Source organism: Saprolegnia parasitica, assembly GCF_000151545.1.
Source record: "Saprolegnia parasitica CBS 223.65 unplaced genomic scaffold supercont2.22, whole genome shotgun sequence".
Lineage (NCBI taxonomy): Eukaryota > Oomycota > Saprolegniomycetes > Saprolegniales > Saprolegniaceae > Saprolegnia > Saprolegnia parasitica.
The window spans coordinates 1-25,627 of record NW_012156416.1 but is presented as its reverse complement, the minus strand read 5'-3'; the positions used below and the strand labels follow the sequence as shown (position 1 = coordinate 25,627).

Sequence of the window (25,627 nt, the reverse complement as noted above, 5' to 3'; positions counted from 1 at the left end):
TATCCCCTTGCTGCTGCTGGACCTCGGTTCCTGAAGCCACGACCGGTATAACCGGCTATAGTGTAATCGGTTAGCCGTACATCTAATCGGACGACTATTCGGAAAGCGAGCTGGAAAGAGCTGTCGGATAGTCGGCTCGATCATGTGCCCATGTTTCGGTTGGCGCCATTTGCATGCCACCTGCCACCCGAGAGCAAGCTGTCGGCACAGTTTATGCACCGCAAGTCAGAGATTACATCGTACGCAAGATGCTGCAAACTGCTAGCTCAAGAACTCTAAAGTTTATCCCAGCAGCCTCACTGACTGGAACTCTGTGCAATACAGCAGTGCGTACCTGTCGGACTCGTGACTTCCATCGCAATCTCAATCGCCGAAGGTAATAGGAACGTGCCTCATGTCAATGAGCCATTGACAGCTGAATCACATGGTCTCGATTTTCGACCTCTGAGAGCATCTTTCGTATCCAGTCGACAATCGAAGGAGGCACTCAGGCTCTCCTTTTCTGCGCTGCTTGCGTCGAATCATCAAAGCGTCTGCGTAAAGCGTCTGCAAGAGTCGAAAGCCGTCTATTATAAGTATTTAGTCAAAGACGGTAGGCGTGTCATTCGTCCGTCAGGCCCGCTCGCTGGTCCTTTGCTCGTCCGCCGCAATCAGCTCCATCATCGTTGCGATCGGCTTCATGCAATTCTCGAATTGCTCGGGGTCGTCCTTGGCTCTGCGCATGAGTGCGTAAAAAGCAGACCAGGTTTCAGGCACGGAGTCCAGAGCTTTAATCATGCGTGCGTCTTTAGATTCTTGACGAGCGACGGCTTCGTCGCTGCGCTTGCGTTTGGACGCGGTTGACATGTTGCATTGGCGGTGGGGTTGCGGCGGAGGTAGATCGACACCAAACGGAAGCTGTTGTTTGTGGACCAAAGGCTATTATTAATATGCCATGTCCGACCAATGCAAGCTGCGATCGGCTGGAGAAGCCGAGTGAAGATGCATGGTGTAAGGGCTTTTGTATTGCATACTAGTCGTAGGACTAGTATATCCTTCCATCCTTCCATGCCGGTAGTGACCCTTCCTAGAATTGTCATCCGGTAGACATGGGGATAGCTCCTGTAGCTCACTTCACCCTTGCCCTCTGTGGTGTAAGCCCAATACAACTGCTTGCTTCACGGGAGACGTCCTCTCTCTGCTGTTTGTGTTTGCACCGCGGACGCTATAACAAAGCTTAATGAGCCTCTGGCGGCTGGACGGGAATATCGGGGGGGAGGCGTCGACGCGTCCGATGGGGTGCACGTCGTGGCGGTGCTTGATGAAAAGATTCTCGTTCGTGAAAATGAACGTCAGCGTGCCATTGCAGTCAAACGTCTCCCTCGCGTGGGAGGCCGCGATCCTTGTCGTACCAAGCAGCTTCCTTGGCTTGCTCCTGTTGGCCTTACCAGTGCATCCGAAAGGCTTCTCGCGTTTCGAGACGTTGCAAGGTTAACGCATAATGCTCCAAGAGATGTTGAGGCTGCCGAGCAGCGGCCTTCCATGACTTCCGTTGCTTGGTTGTGATTCGTGGCTGATCTTGGCTGCAGTAAAAGCGTACTGCGACCTGCCACTCGCGAGGTTGTGCTCGGGTCGTTGATGTTGGTCGAATCTGGAAGACGTGGACGCGGCGATGTGGGCGCGGCATGCGACCACAACAGCATCGCGCTGCGCAACAGACGTGCCAACGCTCAGGGTCCGCTGCAGAGCGAAGCACGTGGTTGAGGACTGAGATGGCCTTTTCAAGAGCCGCGTTTTCCTCGCCGATGATCTCTTCGTTCGCCTCGGCGACGGCGTTGATGGTCTCATCGATCTGCTCGTTGGTGGTCTCGGAGACGGCCCCGTCAGAAAGGGAGAGGTCCAGGTCCACAGCGTTATCGTCCGTGTACCTGGTCCCAGTCGCGACGTTGAGGAAAGCATCCCGCCAATCGTTTAAAGTTGCGCAGACGGTGCCGTTGGATTCGAGTTGCTTGAGGTCTGCGCCCGTCCGGCAGTCGTGTCTGGACTCGTCGTAGGTCCCTCCATGAAGGCGATCTTCAAGACACGGCTGCAAACGTGCACTTGCTTCGTCCTGTGCACATCATCGTGCATTCGTCGAGGTCCTCGTGTACAAGGCCGTCTGCGGGCGGCACTGCGTCCATAAGTACTTATTTCACACGAAGGCTCGGAGTGACGCTTCAGGCTCGGAGTGACGCTTTAGAGATCATACCATTCTATTATTATAGTCCCTACGCCGTAGACGATCGAGTCCCTGGACAACGTCCCGCCACGGCGACGCAACTCGCTTCTTGTCGATCCCCGAGTATTTGCGCGCCGTCGTGCGATTTTGACTGTCGTTCTCCGATGCGCCTACCGGTTGGCAGCGCGAAAATGGTCGATGTGGCGGCGTCTGGTGAACGACGTCGACCAGATTATTGGGATCAGGACGTCGATCTGGACAACGGTGAATCGTGCTACGGTTGACGTCATGCTATCAGGTCGCGAGCAATGTTGGCGCGTCGTCGAGACAGCTCAGCTTTCTCTACGACGCGCTGGGTCGACCGTTGTGTTTCGGTAAGCATCCGAAACACACTGCCTCGTCGCTTCGCACACAGCGACACTTGAACATACAAAATAGCAGTGTACTAAAGATACACGTCGATCAGGCGGTGTGCACCGGGTGCGGCTCCGAGCCGCGTCCAAGCCTATCTATTGGGCGCCCGCCCGTGCCTCCTCCGGGAAGCTGCCTTACGATCGGTCCAACAGAATCCCACGTTCAGAAAGCATGTTCCTGGTCAGAAAGGCCATTTTGACACCCAACGCGCCTGATCCGCAAGTCAACTCTCTTGCGCACGCCCGTCGCGCTGGAATCTGGGTGCGCCTGCACGTTGTGCCAACCACGGGCGTTTCTCTGCGAGGTCAAATTATTGCCGGCGACCGCAGCATGTTGAGATCGATAGCATCTCCAGTCGACTCGTCCGAGCTTGCTACGTACACAGCACGACAGGAGAGCAAGAAGAGGCGCCAAACAGAGTAATACTCATCAACCGCGCTGCTCTTGCATGCGGGTACCGTACGGTGCGCGTATGCGAAACCAGCTGCCACCACGAGCTGCCACGTGTTGCGGCGCGGGACACACCGCCATCGCCGTTCCTTATTAGCATCATGACGGCCTCTACGGCGTTCAGCGAACGCTTGACGGCTTGTTCCAGACGCAGATGGAGCTTCGTTCTTGTCGACGCGGCTAGCATTGGTGGTCGACGCGGCAATAAACTGACCGCGTTGGGTTGTCGTCAGAGTTGATGCGTAATGGCCAAGTCGCGTCTAAGCAGCTTGTCCTAGAAACCTGATTCGGGTGGCCTGTCTTCGAGACGCGACTTGTTGAGCTCGTCCCTCAAATCACCATTCCACCTGGCATGACGCGAAAGCACTACCCGCTGCAGACGAACGCCTTCCAGTGCCCTTTGCTGAGCGCCAAGGATGAGAGCCGGCTCATCCAGAGCGGCGAGCACGCGCTGCGGCAGTTCCTCGACCGCATCCTCAACCACAACGACGCCATCACGTGGACGTCGGCCGGCGATCAAAACGGCGTCCGCCTCCTCGAGGGCGCGTCGCCTACCTTTGCCAAAGGTACTGACTGCCATGTTTGACGTTGCACAAGCTCAATCTCAATCTCAATGTAGGTCTGACGTGCCTTCGCGCGATCTCGCAAGTGAATGCGACGCTTGAGGAGGTCGCGCTTCTCCACGCCTTCGAGACGCGCGACAAGTGCTTCGAGTACATGCGCCACTACGCAAGCGACATCCTCGACATCATTCCGCTCTACAGCCTCGTGAAGCGGACGTCCGAGCACCCACTGCGGCAAATGTACGTCAAGTGGGTCGCCGTCGAGAGCCCCGTGCCCATGATCAAGAACCGCGACTACCTCTACATTGAGGTAGCAAGTTTCGTGTCATCGGGCAACCTCATGGACGATCGATATATGTGGTGTAGGCTCAAAACGAGTTTGAAATGAGCAACGGCCGGCGCGGCTGGGCGTACTGCCAGTCGTCGTTGACCCTCGGGTGCTGCCCGTCGTTGGAGGCGACGAGCCTCAACTTGATCCGCGCGACGCTCGACCACACGGGCTGCGTCTTCTTGGAGTCCGAGACCCCCGGCGTCCTCGACGTCATCTACCACATGTCGACGGACTTCAAGGGCGCGATCCCGCCATGGGTCATCAAGATGGCGCTCAAGCGCCGGGCGCGCAAGATCACCATGATCAACGACTACGTGCACGGCCTCCGCCTTGCGACGCAGCCACTCCGGAGCAAGGACGACGTCAAGAAGGCTGCGAAACCCGCCAAAAACTGCACGATCTGCGCCAAATCGTTCCGCTTTCATCGGCAAAAGGCCTGCCAAGCCTGCAGCAACGCCGTGTGCACGAGCTGCAGCCACTCGTGGCGCGTCAATGGCGGCATCACGGGTCCGACGCGCGCACGCATCTGTACCTACTGCTCCGACAGCGTCCGCGACGGGCAATGGGAGCAAAGTATGCTCAACACGTGTCGCTCCGGCACGTCCGACTCGACGGGTGCGTGGACCAACTCGAGCAATGGCGTGCACCGACACCCTTCGCCCAACACGGACAGCGGGCCACGGCCGATCCACTTGTACGACGATAGCGAGAACCGGTCGATGCACCGCCGCCGATCGTCGCAGCGGCACGAGTCCGCACCGCGCATCTCGCCGCCCAACAAGCCAACACCGTCGACGGCGACGACGACGGCGCATAGCAGCAGCAGCGCTGCAGCCGGCAGTAGTAGCGAGGGCATGGACCTCTCGTACTTGAGCTGCTACGGTGTCGATGTCAAGCCAGCGCGCGCCGCTTCCGAGCGACCGCTGGCGCGAAGTGTTTTGGTCGATTAGGAGGCGTGTGTTGTGCATGTGATAAGCTATAAATCTACCGGTTGTGTTGTGGTCTCGAAGGCTCGCGTGAGGCGGATCGGTACGAGCTCGCTGTTCGGTGAGCCTGCCACGTCACCGGATCTGTGCGTTGATTGGTGCAATCTCCAACGGCAATGTGGCGGGTCTGGTCGTGCGGAACCAGAATTGCACCGCACGAGAGATGGCGCAGTACGTATGAGTAATCGTTTGCCCGTGGTAATGGTAGAATACGCAAGATACTCGTAGCTCCGAAGCAAGGACAAAAATGGAAACACCGATCCCTCGCTGCTGCAGAATAGCTTTCAGAATGGGTTACGCACATCATAGGACACGCACCGAACGGCTGGGTTCTGTGGCCACGAACCGGTAACCCATTCGATATGGATGACTGGGCATGAAGGGGCGTGCGCACATACCGGTACATCAGTGCTGCTCGACCCACCACCAGCCAAGAAACGCGTCCGTGCATATATTTTGCAGGGCCTTTGTCGCCGTTGTCGATAGGTCTCCAAACGCGCGGTAAAGCCAAGCCAACTCGGAATCATACAGAACAACACTTGAATAAATTATAATGCAGACGCCATCACACTGAGACACTGAGCTAGATACGGAGCATGCTTAGACGCGCGAATGGCTCGAATGGGGGCGGCGCGCCGTTGGTTGCTCGACGCTCTTTCGAAGGTCGTTGACGATGACGCTGAGGTTGTACCGGAACGCGGGGCGGTACTTGGGGAGCTTGATGTTATCGTCGCTCGAGCTGCTCGTGGCTGTGCCGACGGACGACGTGTTCGAGTCGACCGTGCCGGTGCGGGAGATGCGGCGCTTCGTGGGTCCTTGCTGCTTGGTGATATCGCCGACCGACTTGGAGTGGGCGTTGTGAAGGAGGTGGTTGTACGAGCCGAGCATCGTTCTGTGTATGTGTGCCGTATTCGAGGGGAATGAAAAAGTGAGCCTCTTGAAGTGGGTTGCAATTCCAGTTGCCGTGGGACAGGTCATCGCCATCGAACGCAACCAGCCGCCGCGGGTGGTGGTCGGCCTTCCATTCTTTGTGACTCGAACTAATGTCAGATTCCATATCGCTCTCTTGCGTGTTCACGCAGACGCGCCAGCTGGCAACCATATTCCAGCCCAAAGCCCTTGCCACGGCATCGAGACATCTGGATGCTCTCTTCGCCAAGTGCCTTCGCCCAAACAAGCTGGCGAGTCCTCTGCGCCATTTTACACTGCAAGACGCGCAAGATGGTGCGCTGGATTGATACGCCACCAAGCGTGTCCGTTGCTTCGTCGTTCCATCATGGAAGTCGTCGTCGTCGCGCTCTCTTCGACTACTGCGACCTCGCACCCAACTCCAACGGTGGTGTATTTGCGCTGATAGGGACGCAGACGACGGACGACCGCGATTGCTTGAAGGAATCTTGGGCGCGGTGATCGTCGTCGGTCCACCCACGTCACGTACGCATGAATACACCAAGGGTCGTGCGCGCGGCGGCGTCTAATTGTTGGCGAAACAGCGTGGGACTCGCAGACGCAGGTGCGTTCACGTCCATGCAGAGGGTTCTTTTCTTTAGGCCACGCCGCCAGCACTTGTCCGCGTCAACGTCGAGTGTACAAAATTACATAGGATTAGGTCGATGGTTCATCATAAATACGAGACAGGGGCCACTCAATAGCGCTGCCGGGACGCAAACCGTGGCCGGTTGTACGCAGCGTCGACGTAATCCCCATAGACGCGATGCGGCTTGGTCGTTGGGAACGCGGTCGGTCTCGTTGGCTTTGGCACGGGCGGCTCGACGCTGACAGTTACTTGCACGAGCATCGCCTGAAGGTCGAAAGCAAACGCGGGTTTGTACGGTGGCGGCGGCGATGTGGACGCTGCCGTCTCGGCCGACGATCCGGAGCTCGATCGGCGGGTCGGTTTGGTCACGGTGGGGTACGTCGTGCTCGCGGTGGTCTTGTCGCTAGCATAGTCGGCGTAGAGCTTGGCGCGGTCGTACGCAAAGGCGCCCGAGCTGCCCGACATGGTGAGCATCATCTTGACTTGCGGTGGGAAATTGAAAACTGCACCGCTAGATACTTGGCGTGGCCTCTGGGTGGCGTAACCAGCTTTTGGCGTCTGATCGAGTGTACCGTGGTAGTACATGTAGACGACACCACTGGTATGTGCCCTACAGTGGGCGCCATCTAATCTATTCGACCATCGATCGTCGTGTAATCTGCTATCGTGGCTACTTCTTGACCTTGGCACAATCAATAACCAAGAAATTGGCCGTTTGCGATGAAGCGGCAATCGGTGCTCCAAGAGCACACGAGGAGCTCTCGGGACGCGAGAACGCTGTCGAAGTGGTGTGTTCGTTCTACGTCAAGGTGTACAAGTCGAAGTCTGCAGCACCTTCGCACTAGACGTGCGGATCTGACGTGTGGTTATCGCAACGGGTCGCTTGTGCGGGTAATCGACGAGTGATTTCGACGAGTGGGGATCGGGGCCAACGTTGCCATCGGGAAGATATCCCACGGAAAACAAGTGGGGATCAGGTGGTGCTGACAGGTACTACCACACAGTTTGTACCTTGTAGTGCCTCGACGTCAGCAAGAGTCGACGCAGACTCGGTGCTGTGCCCGATCAAGCACCCTTGCAACGCCGAGACAAAGGGAAACGGACACTCTGCGTTCAAGCATGGTGGCCTCGACACATTGCGGGCGTTGTTCTGTCATCGCTCGCGCGCGCCGACATAGCTAGTGCCCCGGCCGACGTACGTTTTCTGGTTACAAAAAGGGCGCAGCTGACCGAGATGGGTCGTAGTACGGTCAACGAGCGCTCGGTCAGCGTAGACGCTGCTGGCCATTGACGTGGCAAGTATGATTTCTCAATCGGCGGGCCGTGTCCAACACTTGTTGACCGCTTCGGTCACACTCGTTTTGGATTGCCCATCTGAGATGGTCGCCGCTGGATCAATTCGCGATGCTCTAGCACGCTCATAAGGACCCGCGCACGAAGCTCCGACCGGCTCATTTGTGCCTGTGACGTGGCGCGTTCCAGATGGAGCGCGTGGGTCCAGCATTGCGTCCAGAGACCATCGGTCGTCGGACGGTTCGAAACGCTGCCATGCACGCAGACGACGATCACATCGATACTGGATCGGTCCCAGGGCCGCAGTCGACCTCCATCTCCAAAGCTCCTGTATCTCCATGGAGAATACGACGACGCAGCGAAACGCGGTACAGAGAAACTCGCTCCGTGCTGCTATCGTTTGATTGGGCATTCCCGAACCTGTGGGTGCAATCGCGGGTAAAAATGGCGTGGGTCGATATTTTCTTGAAGCTGGACGACGATGAGCCCGTATTATCGAGTATTGCAGCATGCCAAAGAAGGCGCACTACCCCGTGCCGACAGGCTTCTTCCGCTGCCCGGCGCTGCCGGAAACGGAGACGACGCACTACATTGAGCTCGGCGACAAGGTCTTGCGCAAGTTCCTCAAGAAGGCCCTCCTTCCGGACGCGAGCGTGCACTGGCGGCCCAATGGCGAAGCCGACGGCGTCGAGCTCTTTGCGGGCGAGCCCACGCACCCGACAGCGCACACCAAAGGTGCAACGTCGCTAGTTTGCACTTGTAGTTTCATAGTTTGCGTACAGGTGTCATCCAGTACCGTGCCAAAGCCCGAATCCATGCAAGCTTGGACGAGGTCGCGGCGCTGCACGCGTTCGAGTCGCGAAAGCACTGCTACGAGTATACGCAGCTGTACAACCACGACATTCTCGACATACTCACGCTCTACAACTGCCTTCCGCGCTCGGACGACCGGCCGCTCAAGCAGGTGTACGTCAAGTGGACCGCGATGCAGAGCCCCGTGCCCTTCATCCACGACCGCGACTTTTGCTTTGTCGAGGTAGTAGTATTCTGCCTGCGTAGTACCTACAGTGCCGTATAGGCACAAGATGCGTTTAGCTTGACCAGCGGTCTCAAAGGCTGGGCGTTTTGCCAGCATTCGATCGCTCTTCCGTGGTGCCCGCCCCTGCACGACACGCAGCTACGCCTCGTGCGCGGGTCCATCTACCACACGGGGTGCGTTTTTCTCGAAACAAGCACGCCCGGCATTCTGGACGTCATCTACCAGTTGGCGACGGACCTCAAAGGCTCGATCCCGTCGTATGCGCGCAAGCTTGCGCTGCGCCGACGGGCGCGGAAGATCACAGTCATCAACGACTTCGTGCACGCGCGCCGGCTCATGCACGTACCCATGAAGTCGCGCGACGAGCTCATCTCGACAAACGACCGGCGGTTGTGCTTTCTGTGCGACAAGGCCTTCTTTGGCCTTGCGAAGCGCCACAACTGCCACGGCTGCGGCGAGGTAGGACGCACATTCGTGTTGATCGTGCACACCGTGGCATCAACTAATAGGTGGTGTGCGCCCGTTGCAGTCGGTCGTGGCGCCTGTCCCACGGCAACGTCTCGACCAAGGTGCGCATCTGTGCCAAGTGCAGTGCAGACGTCCGATCGGGTGCGATTGCATCCAGCAGCCGCCGGCTCTCGCGCAGTGCCTCGTCGGTCTCGGGCAGCGGCGAGCCGCACGAGTCGGACGACGTCGTGGACCCAATCTTGCTCTTGACCCAGTACGGCGAGCCGACGCGGGTCGAGTCCAAGACCAGCGTCGACTTGGGCTACTTGGAGCTCTACGATCGCCAAAAGCAGTCACCCGGCGACGCCAAGGCACGCTTGAGGCTCGAGCCGCCCGCCGCGATGTTGGAAGAGAAGGGCTCGGACTCGGCCGAGTTTGAAGACTTTTTGAACCTCATGGCCAAGATCAACGTCAAGCAGCAGAAAAGCGCACGCCTCGCACGCTACTCGGCCAGAGGCCCCGCGGCGCCGTAGTCGACGTGCCCTACTTGGTATTCGAAGGCAGTTTTAGTAGTATTTGAGTTGATAGCAACAAATGCACAGCAGATGCAAGGGACCTCACCCCTACAATTCGATGCGTACACTGTACTGTACCGAGTCGGGTGCTCGCGGAGCGTGATGGGCGTTTTCGTACTTGCAGGGCGATGGTCGAAGAGCCAGCGACGTCGTTCACTGGTCTATGCCGGTCGTACAAAAGTGCGTTGGCGCATGGTCACGACCAAGAAAGCAAACTGGTCGTCGTTTCGATGTGCAGGTGGTGTGCGATCACGCAAGAAAGGACGCACGCAGTAGCACCACAACCTCGTGCCCGACTCGCCGTCGTCAAGCCACCAGCTCGACACCATTCGTTGGCTGTCACACAACCCGATGAAATATGAGCGGTGGCCAGCTTCCGGTCAATCGGTCACCGGCTCGGAGCTGCTTTATGGATAATGATGGCACACATCATCTACCATGTCGACGACGTCGGCGATGCAAACGCGGTCCTGCACGGTACGGGCACTAAAGAAGGAGACTGCGATCATCTTCATGGCGGTGATTCATAGCGTACACAAGTGCTGCCTTGGCACCTGTACAAGTGGCGTCAAGTCGAATGGCAACGTGCGCTCTGCCTCTAAACTGCATATGTTTTACTGGATATCAGTATGCTTCCTAGTCTACCGTACGTGGCCGACCTGCGAGGTCTGCGGTGTTGACGCAACAAAAAGTGAGATATGCAAAACCACCTCTGACCTCCAAGATACACGGGACTTGAAGTTTGTATGGGCGGGCGCTCGCCTGCCACGTATGCGTAACACATTACGCCTCCGGCTATCAGACCACACTGCGCAGCAGATGGGCAAGGCTCGCTTCTTCGCCCTTGTTCGTTCCCAGGTGGCCATCCAGTCCTTGAGGCATTACACGCCACCTGCTGACCGCGTCAAGAAAGCATTCTTGGCGCCAGTTTGAGACTGGCGCGATGAAGTACCCGCTCGACGACAACTTCTTCCGCGTCCCGCCACTGTCCCTTGCGGCGCGCCAGAGCTTCTTGGACCAAGGCGACAAGATCCTCCGGACGTTTCTCGACAAGACGCTCAAGCGCGACGAGTCGATGCGCTGGTCGTTCGTCGGCGAGTACGACGGTGTCCGGCTCCTCGAAGGCGACATTCCCGGCCTCAAGCTCGATAAGAGCATCACGCCGTTCCGCGCGGTCACCAAGATCCACGCAACCCTCGAGGAGATTGCCGAGATGCACGCATGCGCCACGCGCGCGCAGTGCAAGCGCTTCATCCACAACTACGCTCACGACGTTCTCGACCTCATTACGCTCCACAGCCTCATCGAGCGCAGCGCGGCCCACCCGCTCAAGCAGGTGTACGTCAAGTGGACCGTGTGCGAAAGCCCCGTCCCGATCATCAAGGACCGTGACTTTGTGTACCTCGAGTCGCAGGACCTCTTCAAGCTCTCGAGCGGTCGGCGCGGCTGGGCGCTGTGCCAGAATTCGATCGAACTGCCGTACGTCCAGTCGCTGCAGAAGACGCCGCTCCAGGCGGTGCGCGGGACCCTCAACCACACGGGCTCGGTCTACATTGAAACCGACACGCCAGGCGTCCTCGACGTCATCTACCACATCTCGACCGACATGAAGGGCAACATCCACCACTGGGTGCGCAAGCAGGCCATGAAGCGCCGCGCCCGGCACGTCGCCGCGCTCAACGATTTTGTGCATCAAGCGCGCCTCGCCAGCGTCGCGCTCAAGTCGGAAGCCGAGCTCTATACGCCGTCGTCGACCATGGTGGTCCACAACTGCAGTCTCTGCATGCGCGACCTCGCGCGCGCCCGCTTTTGCCAGTCGTGCGCCGAGCCGGTCTGCAGTCGTTGTAGCCGCAAATGGCGCCTCCCCAACACACCGGCCGACCAACCCAGCGTCCGCATCTGCAACGTGTGCTCGTCTGCTGTCCGCAGCGGACGACTGACGTCGGACGACGGCCACTCGAGCGCGCCGTCCGAGGTGTCGTCCAATGGCAGCGATGTGAAGCCGCGAAAGCACTCGTCCATTGCCTCGGACGTCGGAACCGATGCGAAAGCGCGCAAGAGCTCGATGCCGGTCGAGCCGACGTCGGGATCGACCACCGTCGCGGCGCCCCGACGTCGCACGGTCGATGCAGTCGAAATGACACCGACCAAGACGACGACGACGACCAAGTCAAAGACGATCGGCGGTCCGTTGCGGATTGACGAGGACACGATGGATCTCTCGTACCTCAAGCTCTACGAGGCGCAGGGACCGGCGCCCATTGGCAACGTACATCCGCGGGCGCTGATGCGGCCCGAGCCGTCGACGTCGTCGTTTGTGATGATGGAACCGTCGGTCGAGTTTGACGACTTCGACGACGACGCTGACAGCGGCGTGTCGACGCCGGGGTCCCGACACGGCAGCATGGACTTTGACGACCCGGCGTTCGCCAAGTTTGTCGATCATATTACGCAGGCGCCGATGCGACAGAGCCTCCGCGTCGCGAACGAGTTGTCGCGGTAGAGTCCATAGTCTAACAGCAAAATATGCTAGTAGTATTTAAGCCACCAGGTTATGCTTCTACATCACCACCACTATGCCATCGCCATCGACGAGTGTGCAAGCGTCAACCCGTGGGCACGCCGCAGGTTGCCTTCAAGACCGCCCGCCTTTTATACACGGAAACGAGTCCCGCTCGACGGACGAGACAGAAAGGATTGATTGACTAGAGTCGTCCTCAAGACAACGTCAGCGCTCCCTCGTTCACCTAGTAGCGGTATGCGCATGGTGTAGTATTCTGTTTCTGCCGAAGCGACAGGGTCAACGACCCACACGTTCAACCAAGGGTCTGCGTTCAACGTACGGCTGGTAATTTACATGCCCCGTCTCCCGCTCGACTAAGCCTCTCGGCGGCCGGCTCGTCATAGCACCTTGGAATCGCTAGTTCACCACCCTATCCAGTTCAGTGTAAATCGTATCTAACTGTAAATAGACTCACTTCAACAACAACGTACGGCTGGTATCGTTTCGTGTGGCTCACGGAGCCCAACGTAGGGCTGTTATAGGTGAAGTAAGCCGTGTTGACGAATCCGAGTTCACACAAGCTGATGGAGCTGTCTGGAGGCTCGCGTCAACATCAACCAGACGTCGCCGCCGATGGCCATCATCTGCGGAACCAGAATTACTGTACCCTTTGTGGTCGGGATGACGTTGCTGGTACCGCCTGGCATGGTGTGGAGACGCGTCTTTGAAGATGGATGGCGGCAAATGAGGCCAGAGAGTATACTAGTGCGACCGTGCGACGTCGTTGTTGCTTGTGCTTTTGTCACCGCCTCTGCAACGCACGACACGCCTTCACTCGTGTGACGTGCCGAGAGTCGCGGAAGCCGATGATTGGTACCAAGTTTTGCCACAAACATGAGCTTGTCCGCGTCATCCCTCTTGCCCACAAGAGAGATTGAGCCGCGTGTGCGACCGTCTCGTCGGCGGGAGCGACAGGGGCGGTACGCCCAGAGTCGGAGTAGGTGTCGTCTCGCGCAGCCGTGCAATATGTGGGCAGCCCATCACCGGCGGCATCGAATCTCCGGTACAGTGTAGTGCGGTAACAAGAAGAAGATCTAATCGGGCACCAGATGGCGGCCGCGAAAGGCAAGCGGACGTCACGAGCGTCCGCAAAACTCCTTGGTTCGTGCACGTTCCAAGATGCACGGACGCGCGGCAGGTCGCGGCCAATCATGCTACTGTGCCATGCCGGTCTTCTGCAGCCGCGCAGACACGAAGCGGCGGCTGCCTCTGTCGACGCCGTCGGAATCATGGTATCGTCGCCATAGCACCTTGTCGACGCAGGGTGCCTCGTTGCGCCGGTGCCCATCCATCGAGGAGGACGATCGCACCACCCATAAAGTGCAAACTGCAAAGTCGCACGGATACGATCGGGTGGCCATGGACGTCCGAAAAATGTTCTCGACACCCGTTGAAGGCAGTCTCTCTCCGAGCTCATCACTGACCCCACGCTGCTCCTACGCTAACGTTAGTATGTCAAATCGCTGGTCTTCAGTCTTCTTCGTTCTCGCGTCGGCGTCGCCATCTGGTTCAAAAACCAGCAACACCAGCCGCAACTGGTGCAAGCGCATTTACCAAGTAGCGGCCATGACCGCAGACGCAAAGACAACGCCAGTGCCCAACGGGTTTCCCGTCCCCGAGTCCATCTTTGACATTCGGCCGCTGACGGCGACTGAGGAGGCGGCGTACATCGCCACCGGCGAGAAGGCGTTCAAGACATTCCTTGATGCGGTTCTGAAGCGGGATCCCGGCATGGTGTGGAACTTTGTCGGCGATTACGACGGCATCCAGCTCCTCGAAGGCGACATTCCCGGCTTCAAGCTCGACAAAAGTACGCCTTTCTTGTACGTATTCAAGTATTCAACGCTCTGCGTAGACGTGGTGCCGTACCGCGCCGTCGGCAAGATCACGGCAACGCTCGAGGAGATTGCGGAACTGCACGCGTTCGAGACGCGTGCCAAGTGCGACTTTTACCGCAACCACCACGCGCAAGACCTCGCCGATATGTTTCCGCTCTACAGCTTTTTTGACCGGACGCCGGCCAAGCCGCTCAAACAAATGTACATCAAGTGGTCGGTCGTTGAGAGCCCGGTACCGATCGTCAAGAACCGCGACTTTTGCTTTCTTGAGGTATTATTGCCCTTTTTCTCGCTATTTGTCAACGTTTTCACATCTTTTGACGTAGGCACAAGATGAATTTCACTTTTCATCTGGTCGCCGCGGGTGGGCGTTCTGCCAGCTCTCGGTCGACGTGCCGGGCGTCGTGAACCTCCAAAACTCCCCGCTGCACTTGGTGCGCGGCGGCCTCCACCACACGGGCTGCGCGTACATTGAGACAGACATTCCCGGCGTGCTCGACGTCATCTACCACATTGCGTCCGATTTCAAGGGCGCGATTCCGCACTGGGTGCGCAAGATGGGCATGAAGCGCCGGGCGCGCCACCTTGCGCACGTCAACGAGTATGTGCACAAGGTTCGGCTAAGTACGCGCAACCTCTTGCCAAAGACCAAGAGCTTTTACAAACGCAACAACGCCGGTGACGACGACGACGACATCGACGACGACGACGACGACGACACTTCGGCGCGGTGTTGTTATCTCTGCGAGCAGCCCCGCCGCTTCTCGCGCATGCGCAACTGCCAATCGTGCGGCGAGGTACTTCGAAGAGTACCTGTGCTCTTTGTATCTCACGAGAGGGTTCGTAGGCCGTGTGCGTGCGCTGTAGCCGCAAGTGGCGCGTGCCCACCAAGGGCAACGAGCATAAACTCGTACGGGTGTGCAACCTCTGCTCCCGCAAGGTGCGCGAGAACAGCATCTCCGAGTGCTATTACCTCGCGACACCCAACTCGGACGCCTCGTCCGAGACCAGCAGCCGGCGCGCGTCGTTCCGGACATCGTCGCTCGGCGGCGGCTCGGACTTTGACGCGCTTGACATCACGCCGACGCCATGGGCGAACAAGAGCCGGCAACTCAGCGACCCGCCGACGATGGACATTTCGTACGTCAACTTGTACGGCGCCGACTTGCGCAAGACCAAGTCGCTGCCGGTGCTCACGGCGCCGCCACCGCGCATCGTGCTCTTTGACCCGGCGACCTTTGCGGCCCACGAGACACCATTCGAGGCCGATGACGAAGACGCGTCCGTTGTCGACGACCTCGACACCTTTCTCGTCTCGCGTTGATGTCGCGTTGCACGGTGGAATATACACACCGGTATCTAATTACACCTGCGGTGTCTTCTCTCGATGCAGTATGTACGGAGCAACACCCACGCCTGCCGCTTGGTGGAGGCGCCCAGTAAGAGGGGCGAGGCAGATTACGTCGTGGTATGGGACATCGCTTCGGTGATCGACACTCGAACAGCAAACGCCACGCAGAGAGGCAGCGCGACCGCTCGCTTTGCCCATGACGTTGCAGATCGACTTCGTGCACGAGATGCGAAGCAGCGCAACCGTCTTGCGACGGAACCAGCAGAACAGACGTGAGTAACGCACGATACGTCCACGCTGCGACATGTCGTGCAGTTCGCCTTCTCGATCTACACGCCAACGGCCAAGTGCAAGGTCGAATATTGATGACGACGAACTGCTTCTCTATGCGTACCACAAGGACCTTTGCCGCCGGCGCGACGTGGGCCGGCAAGAGTCCAGCGTCGAGAAGGGAGGCGACAAGCGGCGCCGAGACAAAGACAGCGGCGGCCGCGACACGCCGCCGAGGCGTCTCTGTCTTGTCATTGAAGCCCCTTGTACAAGAGGCTGTAATGCGACGGTACCCAGATGGCATGCGGGCCTCTACGGATTCGAGTCGATGACGCTCGGCAGCTACAAACCACGTACATGGACGTATGGTATTAGTGTATACAAGCAACCCCCACACATCGTGATTTCGACCCGGACCACCGAATCGTCACGCAACATGGCCGCCATGTACCCTCTGCCCGACGACTTTTTCGTGGTGCCGCCGCTTACGACTGCGACGACGGCGTGGTTTTCCGACTATGGCGAGCGCACTCTGCGGACGATGCTCGACAAGATCCTCAAGAAGGACCCGACGATGCAGTGGAACTACGTCTGCGACGTCGACGGCGTCCGTGTCATGGAAGGCGAGGTCAAGGGCCTCAAGCTCGACAAGAGTACGTGGTCACCGTCTCTACCAACACGGTGGTCCTCATGCCCAGCCTCTTTGTTTAGACACGATTCCATTCCGTGTGTACGGCAAGATCACAGCGACGCTCGAAGAGGTTGCGGCGCTCCACGACTTTAGCACGCGCGAAAAGTGCCTCCACCACCGCAAGCACTTTGCCGAAGACACGCTCGACTCGCACACGCTCTACAATGTCATTCCGCGCACGGAAGAGAATGCGTTCAAGCAAATCTACGTGCGCTGGGTCGCGGTCCAGAGCCCCGTCGCGATCATCAAGGACCGCGACTTTGTGTTTGTTGAGGTGGGTTGTCCTTTCTCACTTTGCCGTTTCGGATTGCTGACAGTGCGCTTTGTAGAGTCAAAACGACTTCAAGTTTACGTCCGGTCGGCGAGGATGGGCGTATTGCCAGACGTCGGTGGAGCTGGACGCGCTCCCGCCATGAAGGGCGCGTATGACCTCGTGCGTGGCGAGCTCAACCACACGGGCTGCGTGTACATGGAGACAGACCAGCCCGGCGTCCTGGACGTCGTGTATCATATTTCGTACGATTTCAAGGGTTCGATGCCGACGTGGGTGCGGAAGCTCGCGGTCAAGAACCGCGCGCGGACCGTCAAATTGACGGCCGACCACGTCCACCAGCTGCGCCTGAACTCGCAGCTCCAGCGCTCGATGAGCTCGTCGTCGTCGTCGGTCTCGACCGAGGTCGAATCGGTCGTGAGCACGGCGACATCGGTGTTTTCGACCGCCGCCGCCAAGCGCTGCGTGCACTGCAACGCGTCGTTCCGGTTCCGAAAGAGCTACCAGTGCCAATCTTGCAACGAATCCGTGTGCTCGTCTTGCAGCCAAAAGTGGAAGCTGCCGAGCGGCAACGGGACCAGCGTCCGCGTCTGCGCGACGTGCTCGGACGCGGTCCGGAACGGCTGGGAAGGCTCGAGCGTCTGCGCGACGCCAGCCTCGGACATCTCGTCGCACGCCGAGGCCCGCCAGAGCCTCTTCAAGGCCAGCTCGTCCTCCAACGTACTCGAGACGTCGCCGGCGCGCCTCCGGATCGACGTGTCGCAGAGCGAACCCGTGCCGGCGCGCCACCGCCAGAGCTCCATCTCGAGCGCGACGGGACGCGGCAGCGTTGCGCTTGGCCTCGATACGCTCGACCTCTCGTACCTCACGCTCTACCACGACCCGAACAAGGGTCGTACCAACTCGCTGGACGAAGAGAGCAGCCAAGTGTCGGGCCTCTCGTCGGAGCCCAACTCACGCAAGTGCAGCATGGACGTCGAGGACGACCCGGCCTTTGAAAAGTTCCTCGACCACGTCAACCGCCACTCGATGCGCCTCTCTCTCTATGTCCGCGAGTCCCAGTGCAGTACGTAACACGATTTTTCCTTTTCGCTTGCATCTCGAAAATGTCTTGCAAACCACGGGATTCAGGATTCAGCTGAAGCGCATCGGTTCGCGACGACGACATGTCCGAAGTAGAAGCTAAGAAATCTGCCCGTCGTATCTCTGCACGCCGACAGCTTTACGTAAAAGCGTCATACATGGTGTCGTTGAAAATGAAGAAAACGACGTGGGATGCGTGTTGCTCGCTCCTTGAAGCTGCGGCGGCAGATGCTTCTTCGAGGTAAAGACGAGCGAAAACCATGGCGGTTGAATGCACGCAGAAACGAAGCCGATCGAGCGCTCTACCAGCACTATCGGCAAGAGTTCTGAGACCGTGCACGACTCTTCTCGAACGTACTAGCCTGCATGGCAACGGATTGCTCCACAGAGCGCCGAGTATTACCTACTACACATTCAGATCGCTACGTTGCTTCGATCGTAATGCACGAGCGACTGCTCAATAATACCTAGACCTCTTCTACATTCCCTTGGTACCCATATCCACGCTTTGCGTTTTGATTCTTTCAACGCCATTAATCTACTGTCAGGACCTCCAATAGGGTTCATACGGGGCGATGTATATGAAGTACATCATGTAGGGAACGACACGAATTTATATATTCTGCGCGTGTCAACTTTTGTGTTTGTGTCTCGGTTTTGAGCTTCATTTTGTCGATTTGAGATTTGCCGCGCAAATCTCAAATCGACAAAATGAAGCTCAAAACCTACAGAGTCCACTCGTGTTGCGCCTACTCTTTCTATATCTACTAGATGAATTATTACTTTCTAACGTCCTAACTACTTGGGCCCAAACGTGGATAAATACGAAAGGTCCACCTTGGGGCTCGCTTTCGGCGTCGCTCTGGGAGTCGCCACGGGGGTCATTGGCGGCGGCGTCATGAGCTCAGTCGTCCACCACGGCTCGGACGATGCATCCGAGTGGGGCGTGCTGTATCCACTAACCACGAGGTTGGACGCCGGGCCGGACCGAACAGCCTCGGAGCAGCGGACACAGACCCGGACAAGGTCGTCGTCCATCGACGGCAGCTTGTACTTTTGGCTGCACTTGGAGCAGACGACTTTGGCGCAGGACCGGCAATGGTGCACGCGGTGGAAGCGAAAGGGCTTGGTGCACACTGAGCAATGGACACCTGGCCGCGGGAGCTTGGTCGCGGCGGCCTTGGCCCGCATCTGCTGCGCACTCAATCGAAGCCGCGTCACGTTCTTCTCAATGTGGAGCACGCTCAGCGCGCGCGTCTTCATGCCGAGCTTGTACGTCCAACCCGGAATGTGACCCTTGAAGTCAACGCAAATGTGATAGATGACGTTGAGAACGCCGGGAGTCGCCGTCTCGACAAAGACGCAGCCGGTGCGAAGCAGTTGGCCGCGTACAAGGGCCAGCGGCGATGCCTCGAGCGACGGAAGATACGGCAAGTTGACCGACACTTGGCAAAAAGCCCAGGCTCGTCGCCCCGCCGGCGTCTCGATCGCATCTTGGCACTAGGGATCGATGGCGTGGGTCCTGTCTCTCACTCGATGCTAGTTCATGTACGTACCTCGAGGTACGTAAAGTCACGGTTGCTCACGGCCGCCATCGGGCTCGCGCACGCCGTCCACTTCAAGTAGACTTGCTTGAACGGGTCTTGCTTGGTCCGTGGCACAAAGCTGTACAAGGTGAACATGTCGAGAATGTCTTCGGCGTAGTGCTTGGTAAAGTGCGCGCACTGCGCCCGCGTCTCGAACGAGTGGATGTAGGCAATCTCTTCGATCGTCGCGCGCGCCGTCGTCACGGCGCGGTACGGCACGACAGCTAGTATGCAATGCATGAGTCGACATGGTTTTCATCGAAGAACGCTCGTACTCGAGTCGGGATTCATGGACACAGCGCCCTTGTAAAGCGCGACAGAGTCGTACGTGGCCACGTGGTCCCACGACGTTGCGCTCGGCTTGGTCAGCGTCGACTCGAGGAACTGATCGAGCGTTGTCTCGCCGAGCTGGGTGTAGTGAGCGACTTGCGATGGCGTTGGTGGCGGGCATACAAAGGCGTCGTCCCGCAGCGGAAACATCGTCGGTGGCCTCCAAATCGCACTCGGCCAGCAAAAGATCAATTGAGCTACGACAGCATTGCAATGTTGTTACGTTCGTCACGGTGGAGGCCGGGCTTGCAAGGAGACTGGGGCAGTCATGTCTTTTTACCCATTGCGCACGCTGAGAGGCGAAATGTGGCAGCGTTACGAGGTCGTCACATCCAGCAAGTGAACAAGCATCGAGGCAAGACATGTCCTCGCGGGGTGCAATTGCTGGGCGTAGACATCAAAGTGGCGAGCTGTCACGCGCAGTAACGCCGCTGTGGATAGGGTATATGCGCGAAACCGTGAAACGGCGACCAATCAAATCGCACGATTTGGTGTAGAAAGGCGATTACAACGCACAGATGGTCCATCTTGCGCCGAACGATCGATCGACGACGGCTCCAACCAGCGCTAATACGTTAAAGGATCCAGTGCATCGACATGTAAAACGTATATTTGCACAGTGCGAAGGTACTTGCGTCTACAATGCACAACGAAAATTTAGAGCCATTTCCATCATTTTGATGGTTGTGCTAGGTCCAAGTGCGAGTCCCGACGACCATCAGTCGCCCGGTACTAGTAGCTCTGCCCGGTTGCACGAGACAAACAAGACACCCATTTTCAGCAATTGTAGCTACCTTTGGCAAATCGCTGTACGTCCCGCTTGAGAACCTGACTTTGCGATCAGTTGAAAAACAGAAAACTGAGGGAGCCTGCGTAAAAAGAAGTGAAGAAGCACGCACAGCACTGTACCGGTAAGCGGCCAAACAAATTGTGCACTAGCCATTCGCGGGCATACAGGTATTTAGCTACTAGTAGCGGGCGGTTATGAATACCGGTACCAGCCAAGGTTGTCGACTACTCTAACTGACATGTGAATGCACCGATCGGATGGGCGACGGTCGAGCTCCGCGGCCCAAAATCGTCGTCACTGACGTGATTTCAATTGGTGAAGCCTGTGAGACCGAAATACCGAGACACAAATAATGCTGCAGTGAGGAGTTAAGGTGGGTAGCAGATCACACCAAGAAGACCCCGTTTTGAACCGATCCTTGTCCAGAAGATTAGGCATGAAGATGGTGCTCGCAAGGCTGGTCGGGCCACATCAGGATTTACTTCAACAACGAATCGATCCAATCTTCCCTTCCCGTAGGGCTTGGTCGCCTGCAACACCGTCGCCTACCAGAAATGTAGCACTGTACCTGGCAGCTCGGATCGTCTGATTCGTCAAATACCCAAGTTGTTGAAGGTTATTGAACTACAGCTGGGGAAAGATGCAACTTGGTTTCTGTCCCGGTAAAAAACCACGCCAAACCACGATCCAACAACTCTACTACGCCCTACGAGATGGGCGCGCGTCTCGGAAGGAGTATCTTTCCATCAGCGCTCCTTCGCTCTGCGCGTTGGACGCTGCGACGTCTCTCTGCGGCGCTAAAGACACACCTTGTCTCCAGCTCACGTTCGGGTGGCTTGCGCCTGTTTACATCGCGACCAGCATTCCTCGTGGGATGCATCAACATGCACATGCACTGTGACCACCAACCTGGTCGCCGCGCTGATCGGGGCGTCTACAAGGGACCATTGACTACAGTACCCTTCCTTCAACTAGACCGGTATGGTACTGTCGCGAGATGAAGATTCGTTGGGATATACCCACTATCTGCTCAACAATCTCGGTACCACGAGAACGGTTGTGCTGTGAATCACGTTTCCAAAGCCAGAAACGTGTTGTACCTCCCAGGCTCGTCATGGCTGCTTGGCCCGTCGGACGCGCATCCGAGTTGATCGCGTCAGCCAGCAGAAATGCCGCGGTATCGCTACAACACTGCGGACGAGGCCTCTGGGCCGGCAGACTTTGCAGACCATGACCACCGGTGACCACCTTGAAACAACGTAGTGTACATGTACAGCTCGTGAGCGTTGGCACGCACGGGGCAGCGAGAGACGCGCGAGCTAAAGATATGAGCCCACCCAGTGTGGTACATCCCGTGGGTGGGTGTCCATTGTGGCGTGACCGGCCTTCATCATTCAACGTCCACCACGTCACTTCGAGGGAAGCGCCACTCTTGCATTTCCCAGCGACACCATACCATGCATCTGGCGTGGCCACTGGACACGTATTTGTTCCCGTCGCCTTCGGACGACGATGCGCACCGATACAAGTCGATCGGTGATGCGTCCTTGCGCTGCGTTCTGGACGCAGCGCTCTCGGTCGAGCGCCGGTCGGCCGGATGGCGCCGCGTCGGCAGCTTCAACGACGTGAGTCTCTACGAAGGCGAGAGCGCGGTGCAAGGTATGATACCGTTTCGCATCGTGGCGAAAGCGTCGGCGACGCTCGAGGAAATCGCGCAAATCCACGATTTCTCGACCCACGCCAAGTGCCAAGTGTACAAGAGTCTCTACGCCGACGACATTTTGGCCATGACGACGCTGCACAGCTTTTACCCGCGGACGCCCCACCGGCCGTTCAAGCAGCTGTACCTCAAGTGGAATGCGAACCGCAGCCCCGTGCCCATGATCAAGGACCGCGACTTCATCTACGTCGAGGTACGCTTGCGATATCAAAACCCAAGTGACCACCCGAACACGTAGGCGCAAGACGAAGTGCGGCTCACGTCGGGCCGTCGCGGGTGGGTCTACGCGCAGACAAGCGTCGACGTCCCGGGCTTTCCCATCTTTGACGAAGCCGTGCGCGGCAACCTCTACATGGGCATGGGCGTCGTGTACCTCGAGACCGAGACGCCCGGCGAGCTCCATGTGATTTACCACCTCTGCGTCGACTTCAAGGGCCACATCCCGCACTGGGTCTTCAAGCTCGGCATGAAGGGCCGTGCGCGCAACATTCAGTTTATCAACGACCGCGTGCATCGGCTCCGGCTCAGCAACGAGCCGCTGCAGCAACCGTCGGCGCCGACCTCGCCGACGACGTGCGCGACGTGCCACCGACACAGCCATGCCTTTTGCAAGCACCGGTGCTGCCAAGCGTGCGGCGAGGTACCGTCTTCTTACATCAACGTTCGTCATGCAGTCATACTAGGTCGTGTGCAGTAAGTGCAGCCGGTCGTGGCGACTCTCGGGGCTCGCGGGCGACTCCCGCGTGTACAAGGCGTGTGTCTGCAATGTGTGCTCCCAAGCCGTGCGTGACCAAGACCGTAGTACTTTTCACAGTCAGCGATCGCAGGACGAGACGTCCCCCAGCAGCGACGGCAACCTCCACTATGGCGTCGGTGCCCACGTCGCATCGGACGACGGGTCGAGCGCGAGCGGCTGCAGCACCGACGTGGCCATGGACCTGTCGTATTTAGCCGTGTATCAGACCAAGAAAAAGATGACGTAATATGCGCGCCAACAATCATGTCGTTGCATCGTGTTCGACCGACGACGTGGGCACTTGCCGACGAGCCATCCGGACGGCTTTTGAAGACGCTTTGCAGCGCCCCACCAACGACTTTTCCGCCGTCTTTGGCAACGTCGGTACCGTCATGAGGGACCACACGACGCGGTGCCATCGGATACATCGTACTGCCTGGCAGCAGCAATATGTCAATATGACGTTAGCCGGATGACAACTGCGCCGCCGCTGCACGCCCTTCTCGTGCTGCATACCAGTACAGGCAGCCTCGGATCTGCGGCGTCATGGCAAGACTTGCCTACAGGACAAGCAAGATGCCTTTGCGGGCGACACCCATCGCCAAACCCAAGGGCTCTGGTGGGCAACTCGTACTAAAGTTTACACAGGACCCGATCCCTACGAGCCATTACATGCAACGAAAAGACAAATTGTTTGTGATAGTTATGCGAGAAACGGACAACGTTTGTACTCGATTAGTACATGCTGCTGGATGGCGCTTGCTGCTGGATGGCGCTATAAATGATGACCTCTTTCGGGTGCTGGTGTTTGACGACCTAGAGCATCTCGTCGGCGTCGGTCGCAGGCGTCGGGTCGAGCGCGTCTACGGCGGCGAGAATCATGCGCTGGAATACTTCGAGCGTCCAGAACGCCAACGGCTTGAGCGTGAAAGTCTCGTGCTGGATGACGACGATGTCAGCGGCCGTGATGAGGCGGATTGGCTCGTTGATCGCGCCGACGAGCGCTCGCATGCCTCAGCCCTCGCGCACGGCCGCCTTGTACTCGCGGATCAGCATTCGCATGCTCAGAAAGAACTCTTGCTCCGTTCGCTGGACCGCTTGAGCGACGACAGTCGTAACAGCGCAGGCAAGCGCCGTTGCGATCGCAGAACCACGCGCACGGGAGCGGGGTCGTCCTTGAAGTCGTGGAGCACGGTCGCGCCGTCGATCGTCGGACTGATAACCATGGTCTTGTAGCGCAGCACCGTGTCGCGTTGGCCAGCACGCAATGTGATGGTGTGTGTCCTATCTTTTGCGGGCCGAGCCACCAGCATGGGCGTCAAGGGCGGCGCCGGCGCCGAGGTCGCCGGCAGGAGCGTCTCAATCGACGCGTGGCTAGTCGCTTGGGCCTGCCCAATGGGCTGCGTGGTTTGTTGCGCAGTTTGCATCGTTCTTGTCTGCTGCTGGCGGCTAATTCTGCAATGGAGAAACCTCGGCGAAAGCGACAGGGGTCGCCAATACGGGGCAGACCACCACATAAGAGCTTACCGTCGCCTACGTGCCTGTCGTTGCATCGAAGCGGTCCTTAGCGGGGATTGAACCCGCGGCGCTACCGCGGCCGTCCGCGGTAGGCCCTCCAAGTAGGACATCGGCCATGCTCATGCTCGCGTTCGTGGCAGGATGAGCTTGCGGCCGCAACATTGGCTGTCCGGATAACCATGCTTTACCGGAGCCAACTTCGAGATCGTATCTTCGCCTCAATGTATTTTTATTGCATCCGCATGTGCTCAGATGACAGCTCCCTCGCCGAAACCCTCTGGTCGACGACGTCCACGTCGCAAGCCATTCGGAGGGACATGTCCGGTTTTGACGTAATATCAATTGACCCGGTATATATAATGCCTTTGTATTTGTATCGGACAGCACCACATGCCTATATTATTGTTCGAGGACAATATTCTGCCCTAAAACACGGGCTTGCCTAGATTTGGTCGCCGCGATATCGCAGCGCGGAACGTGGCAGCACAGCGAGTCGACCTGCGTGGCAGCACGACCAGCGTGGCCGTTGCGAGTCCACACTGCAATCTATCGCAAGTATAGGTTCTACATCACAGTGCCCCTTGGTTTAGCTAAGCTCTTCGCCGCCGACGACGCGCAGCCAAACGCAAACATCGGCGCGGGCGCAAAGGCCTTGAGCAGCGGCGTGAGTGGTCGGTTGGTGCGACGACACACGACCATATACAAGAGGAGGCTGAGCACGCCGACTTGACAGAGCGCCTACGGTCGCCTCAGCCTCCCGCATACGAATAGAGAGCGCGTACTGCGAGAAGAAAGGCGACGAGGAAGAGACCGACGTTGCCAAAGACGGCGGAAAAGTCGTTGGTGGTCCCGAGGCCGCCGGCGACGAGCGACGCGACTGCATACGGCGTGCACGTGATCACTGCTTCGATGCCGGCAAGCAAGACCGCGTTGATTCAAATCAATGGGACGCGTAGAAACTACGACACTGGATGTGTAGAATCCATCAATCCATAAAACCTCGATCATAACTCCAAACAAAAACATTAGATTGTGCGAATTGGAGCCA

General features: G+C 58.1%; 11 protein-coding genes across 11 annotated transcripts; 7 read left to right on the top strand and 4 right to left on the bottom strand.

The window, feature by feature from the left end:
* Nucleotides 1-547: 547 nt before the first annotated feature.
* SPRG_06386 (hypothetical protein) lies at nt 548-931 on the top strand (the record flags this gene model as incomplete). The annotated part of the gene is made up of 1 exon (XM_012345204.1): nt 548-931. A coding segment is annotated over one exon (296 nt), but the record flags the coding sequence as incomplete, so codon positions are not given.
* A 1,719-nt stretch (nt 932-2,650) lies between these two features.
* Nucleotides 2,651-3,306, bottom strand: SPRG_06385 (hypothetical protein; the record flags this gene model as incomplete). The annotated part of the gene is made up of 1 exon (XM_012345203.1): nt 2,651-3,306. A coding segment is annotated over one exon (390 nt), but the record flags the coding sequence as incomplete, so codon positions are not given.
* Nucleotides 3,307-3,413: 107 nt separating this feature from the next.
* SPRG_06384 (hypothetical protein) lies at nt 3,414-4,905 on the top strand (the record flags this gene model as incomplete). The annotated part of the gene is made up of 3 exons (XM_012345202.1): nt 3,414-3,627; nt 3,681-3,934; nt 3,991-4,905. The coding sequence occupies 3 exons, from the start codon at nt 3,414-3,416 to the stop codon at nt 4,903-4,905; spliced, it is 1,383 nt and encodes a 460-aa protein (XP_012200592.1).
* A 636-nt stretch (nt 4,906-5,541) lies between these two features.
* SPRG_06383 (hypothetical protein) lies at nt 5,542-6,955 on the bottom strand (the record flags this gene model as incomplete). Its single annotated transcript, XM_012345201.1, has 2 exons — nt 5,542-5,833; nt 6,612-6,955. 2 exons carry the CDS (start codon nt 6,953-6,955, stop codon nt 5,542-5,544), a joined length of 636 nt encoding a protein of 211 aa, XP_012200591.1.
* Nucleotides 6,956-8,227: 1,272 nt separating this feature from the next.
* On the top strand, nt 8,228-9,884 carry SPRG_06382 (hypothetical protein). The gene is made up of 4 exons (XM_012345200.1): nt 8,228-8,506; nt 8,554-8,810; nt 8,850-9,269; nt 9,320-9,884. Exons 1-4 carry the CDS (start codon nt 8,281-8,283, stop codon nt 9,788-9,790), a joined length of 1,374 nt encoding a protein of 457 aa, XP_012200590.1. The 5' UTR covers nt 8,228-8,280; the 3' UTR covers nt 9,791-9,884.
* An 883-nt stretch (nt 9,885-10,767) lies between these two features.
* SPRG_06381 (hypothetical protein) lies at nt 10,768-12,382 on the top strand. Its single transcript, XM_012345199.1, has one exon. It carries the CDS (start codon nt 10,776-10,778, stop codon nt 12,333-12,335), a length of 1,560 nt encoding a protein of 519 aa, XP_012200589.1. The 5' UTR covers nt 10,768-10,775; the 3' UTR covers nt 12,336-12,382.
* A 1,572-nt stretch (nt 12,383-13,954) lies between these two features.
* Nucleotides 13,955-15,621, top strand: SPRG_06380 (hypothetical protein). The gene is made up of 4 exons (XM_012345198.1): nt 13,955-14,205; nt 14,251-14,504; nt 14,560-15,030; nt 15,081-15,621. The coding sequence occupies exons 1-4, from the start codon at nt 13,962-13,964 to the stop codon at nt 15,555-15,557; spliced, it is 1,446 nt and encodes a 481-aa protein (XP_012200588.1). The 5' UTR covers nt 13,955-13,961; the 3' UTR covers nt 15,558-15,621.
* A 669-nt stretch (nt 15,622-16,290) lies between these two features.
* Nucleotides 16,291-17,890, top strand: SPRG_06379 (hypothetical protein; the record flags this gene model as incomplete). The annotated part of the gene is made up of 4 exons (XM_012345197.1): nt 16,291-16,507; nt 16,566-16,819; nt 16,875-16,934; nt 16,991-17,890. 4 exons carry the CDS (start codon nt 16,291-16,293, stop codon nt 17,888-17,890), a joined length of 1,431 nt encoding a protein of 476 aa, XP_012200587.1.
* An 807-nt stretch (nt 17,891-18,697) lies between these two features.
* On the bottom strand, nt 18,698-19,965 carry SPRG_06378 (hypothetical protein; the record flags this gene model as incomplete). The annotated part of the gene is made up of 3 exons (XM_012345196.1): nt 18,698-19,399; nt 19,456-19,709; nt 19,761-19,965. The coding sequence occupies 3 exons, from the start codon at nt 19,963-19,965 to the stop codon at nt 18,698-18,700; spliced, it is 1,161 nt and encodes a 386-aa protein (XP_012200586.1).
* A 2,097-nt stretch (nt 19,966-22,062) lies between these two features.
* On the top strand, nt 22,063-23,308 carry SPRG_06377 (hypothetical protein; the record flags this gene model as incomplete). Its single annotated transcript, XM_012345195.1, has 4 exons — nt 22,063-22,518; nt 22,564-22,965; nt 23,009-23,107; nt 23,153-23,308. The coding sequence occupies 4 exons, from the start codon at nt 22,063-22,065 to the stop codon at nt 23,306-23,308; spliced, it is 1,113 nt and encodes a 370-aa protein (XP_012200585.1).
* Nucleotides 23,309-23,877: 569 nt separating this feature from the next.
* On the bottom strand, nt 23,878-24,042 carry SPRG_06376 (hypothetical protein; the record flags this gene model as incomplete). Its single annotated transcript, XM_012345194.1, has 1 exon — nt 23,878-24,042. A coding segment is annotated over one exon (165 nt), but the record flags the coding sequence as incomplete, so codon positions are not given.
* Between the last annotated feature and the right edge of the window lie 1,585 nt (nt 24,043-25,627).

Coding starts and splice junctions, on each gene's coding strand:
- SPRG_06382 (XM_012345200.1), top strand. CDS start 8,281: ATGCCAAAGAAGGCGCACTACCCCGTGCCGACAGGCTTCTTCCGCTGC. Junction 8,507..8,553: donor CCCGACAGCGCACACCAAAG/GTGCAACGTCGC, acceptor GTTTGCGTACAG/GTGTCATCCAGTACCGTGCC. Junction 9,270..9,319: donor ACTGCCACGGCTGCGGCGAG/GTAGGACGCACA, acceptor ATCAACTAATAG/GTGGTGTGCGCCCGTTGCAG.
- SPRG_06381 (XM_012345199.1), top strand. CDS start 10,776: ATGAAGTACCCGCTCGACGACAACTTCTTCCGCGTCCCGCCACTGTCC.
- SPRG_06380 (XM_012345198.1), top strand. CDS start 13,962: ATGACCGCAGACGCAAAGACAACGCCAGTGCCCAACGGGTTTCCCGTC. Junction 14,206..14,250: donor CGGCTTCAAGCTCGACAAAA/GTACGCCTTTCT, acceptor CGCTCTGCGTAG/ACGTGGTGCCGTACCGCGCC. Junction 15,031..15,080: donor ACTGCCAATCGTGCGGCGAG/GTACTTCGAAGA, acceptor GAGGGTTCGTAG/GCCGTGTGCGTGCGCTGTAG.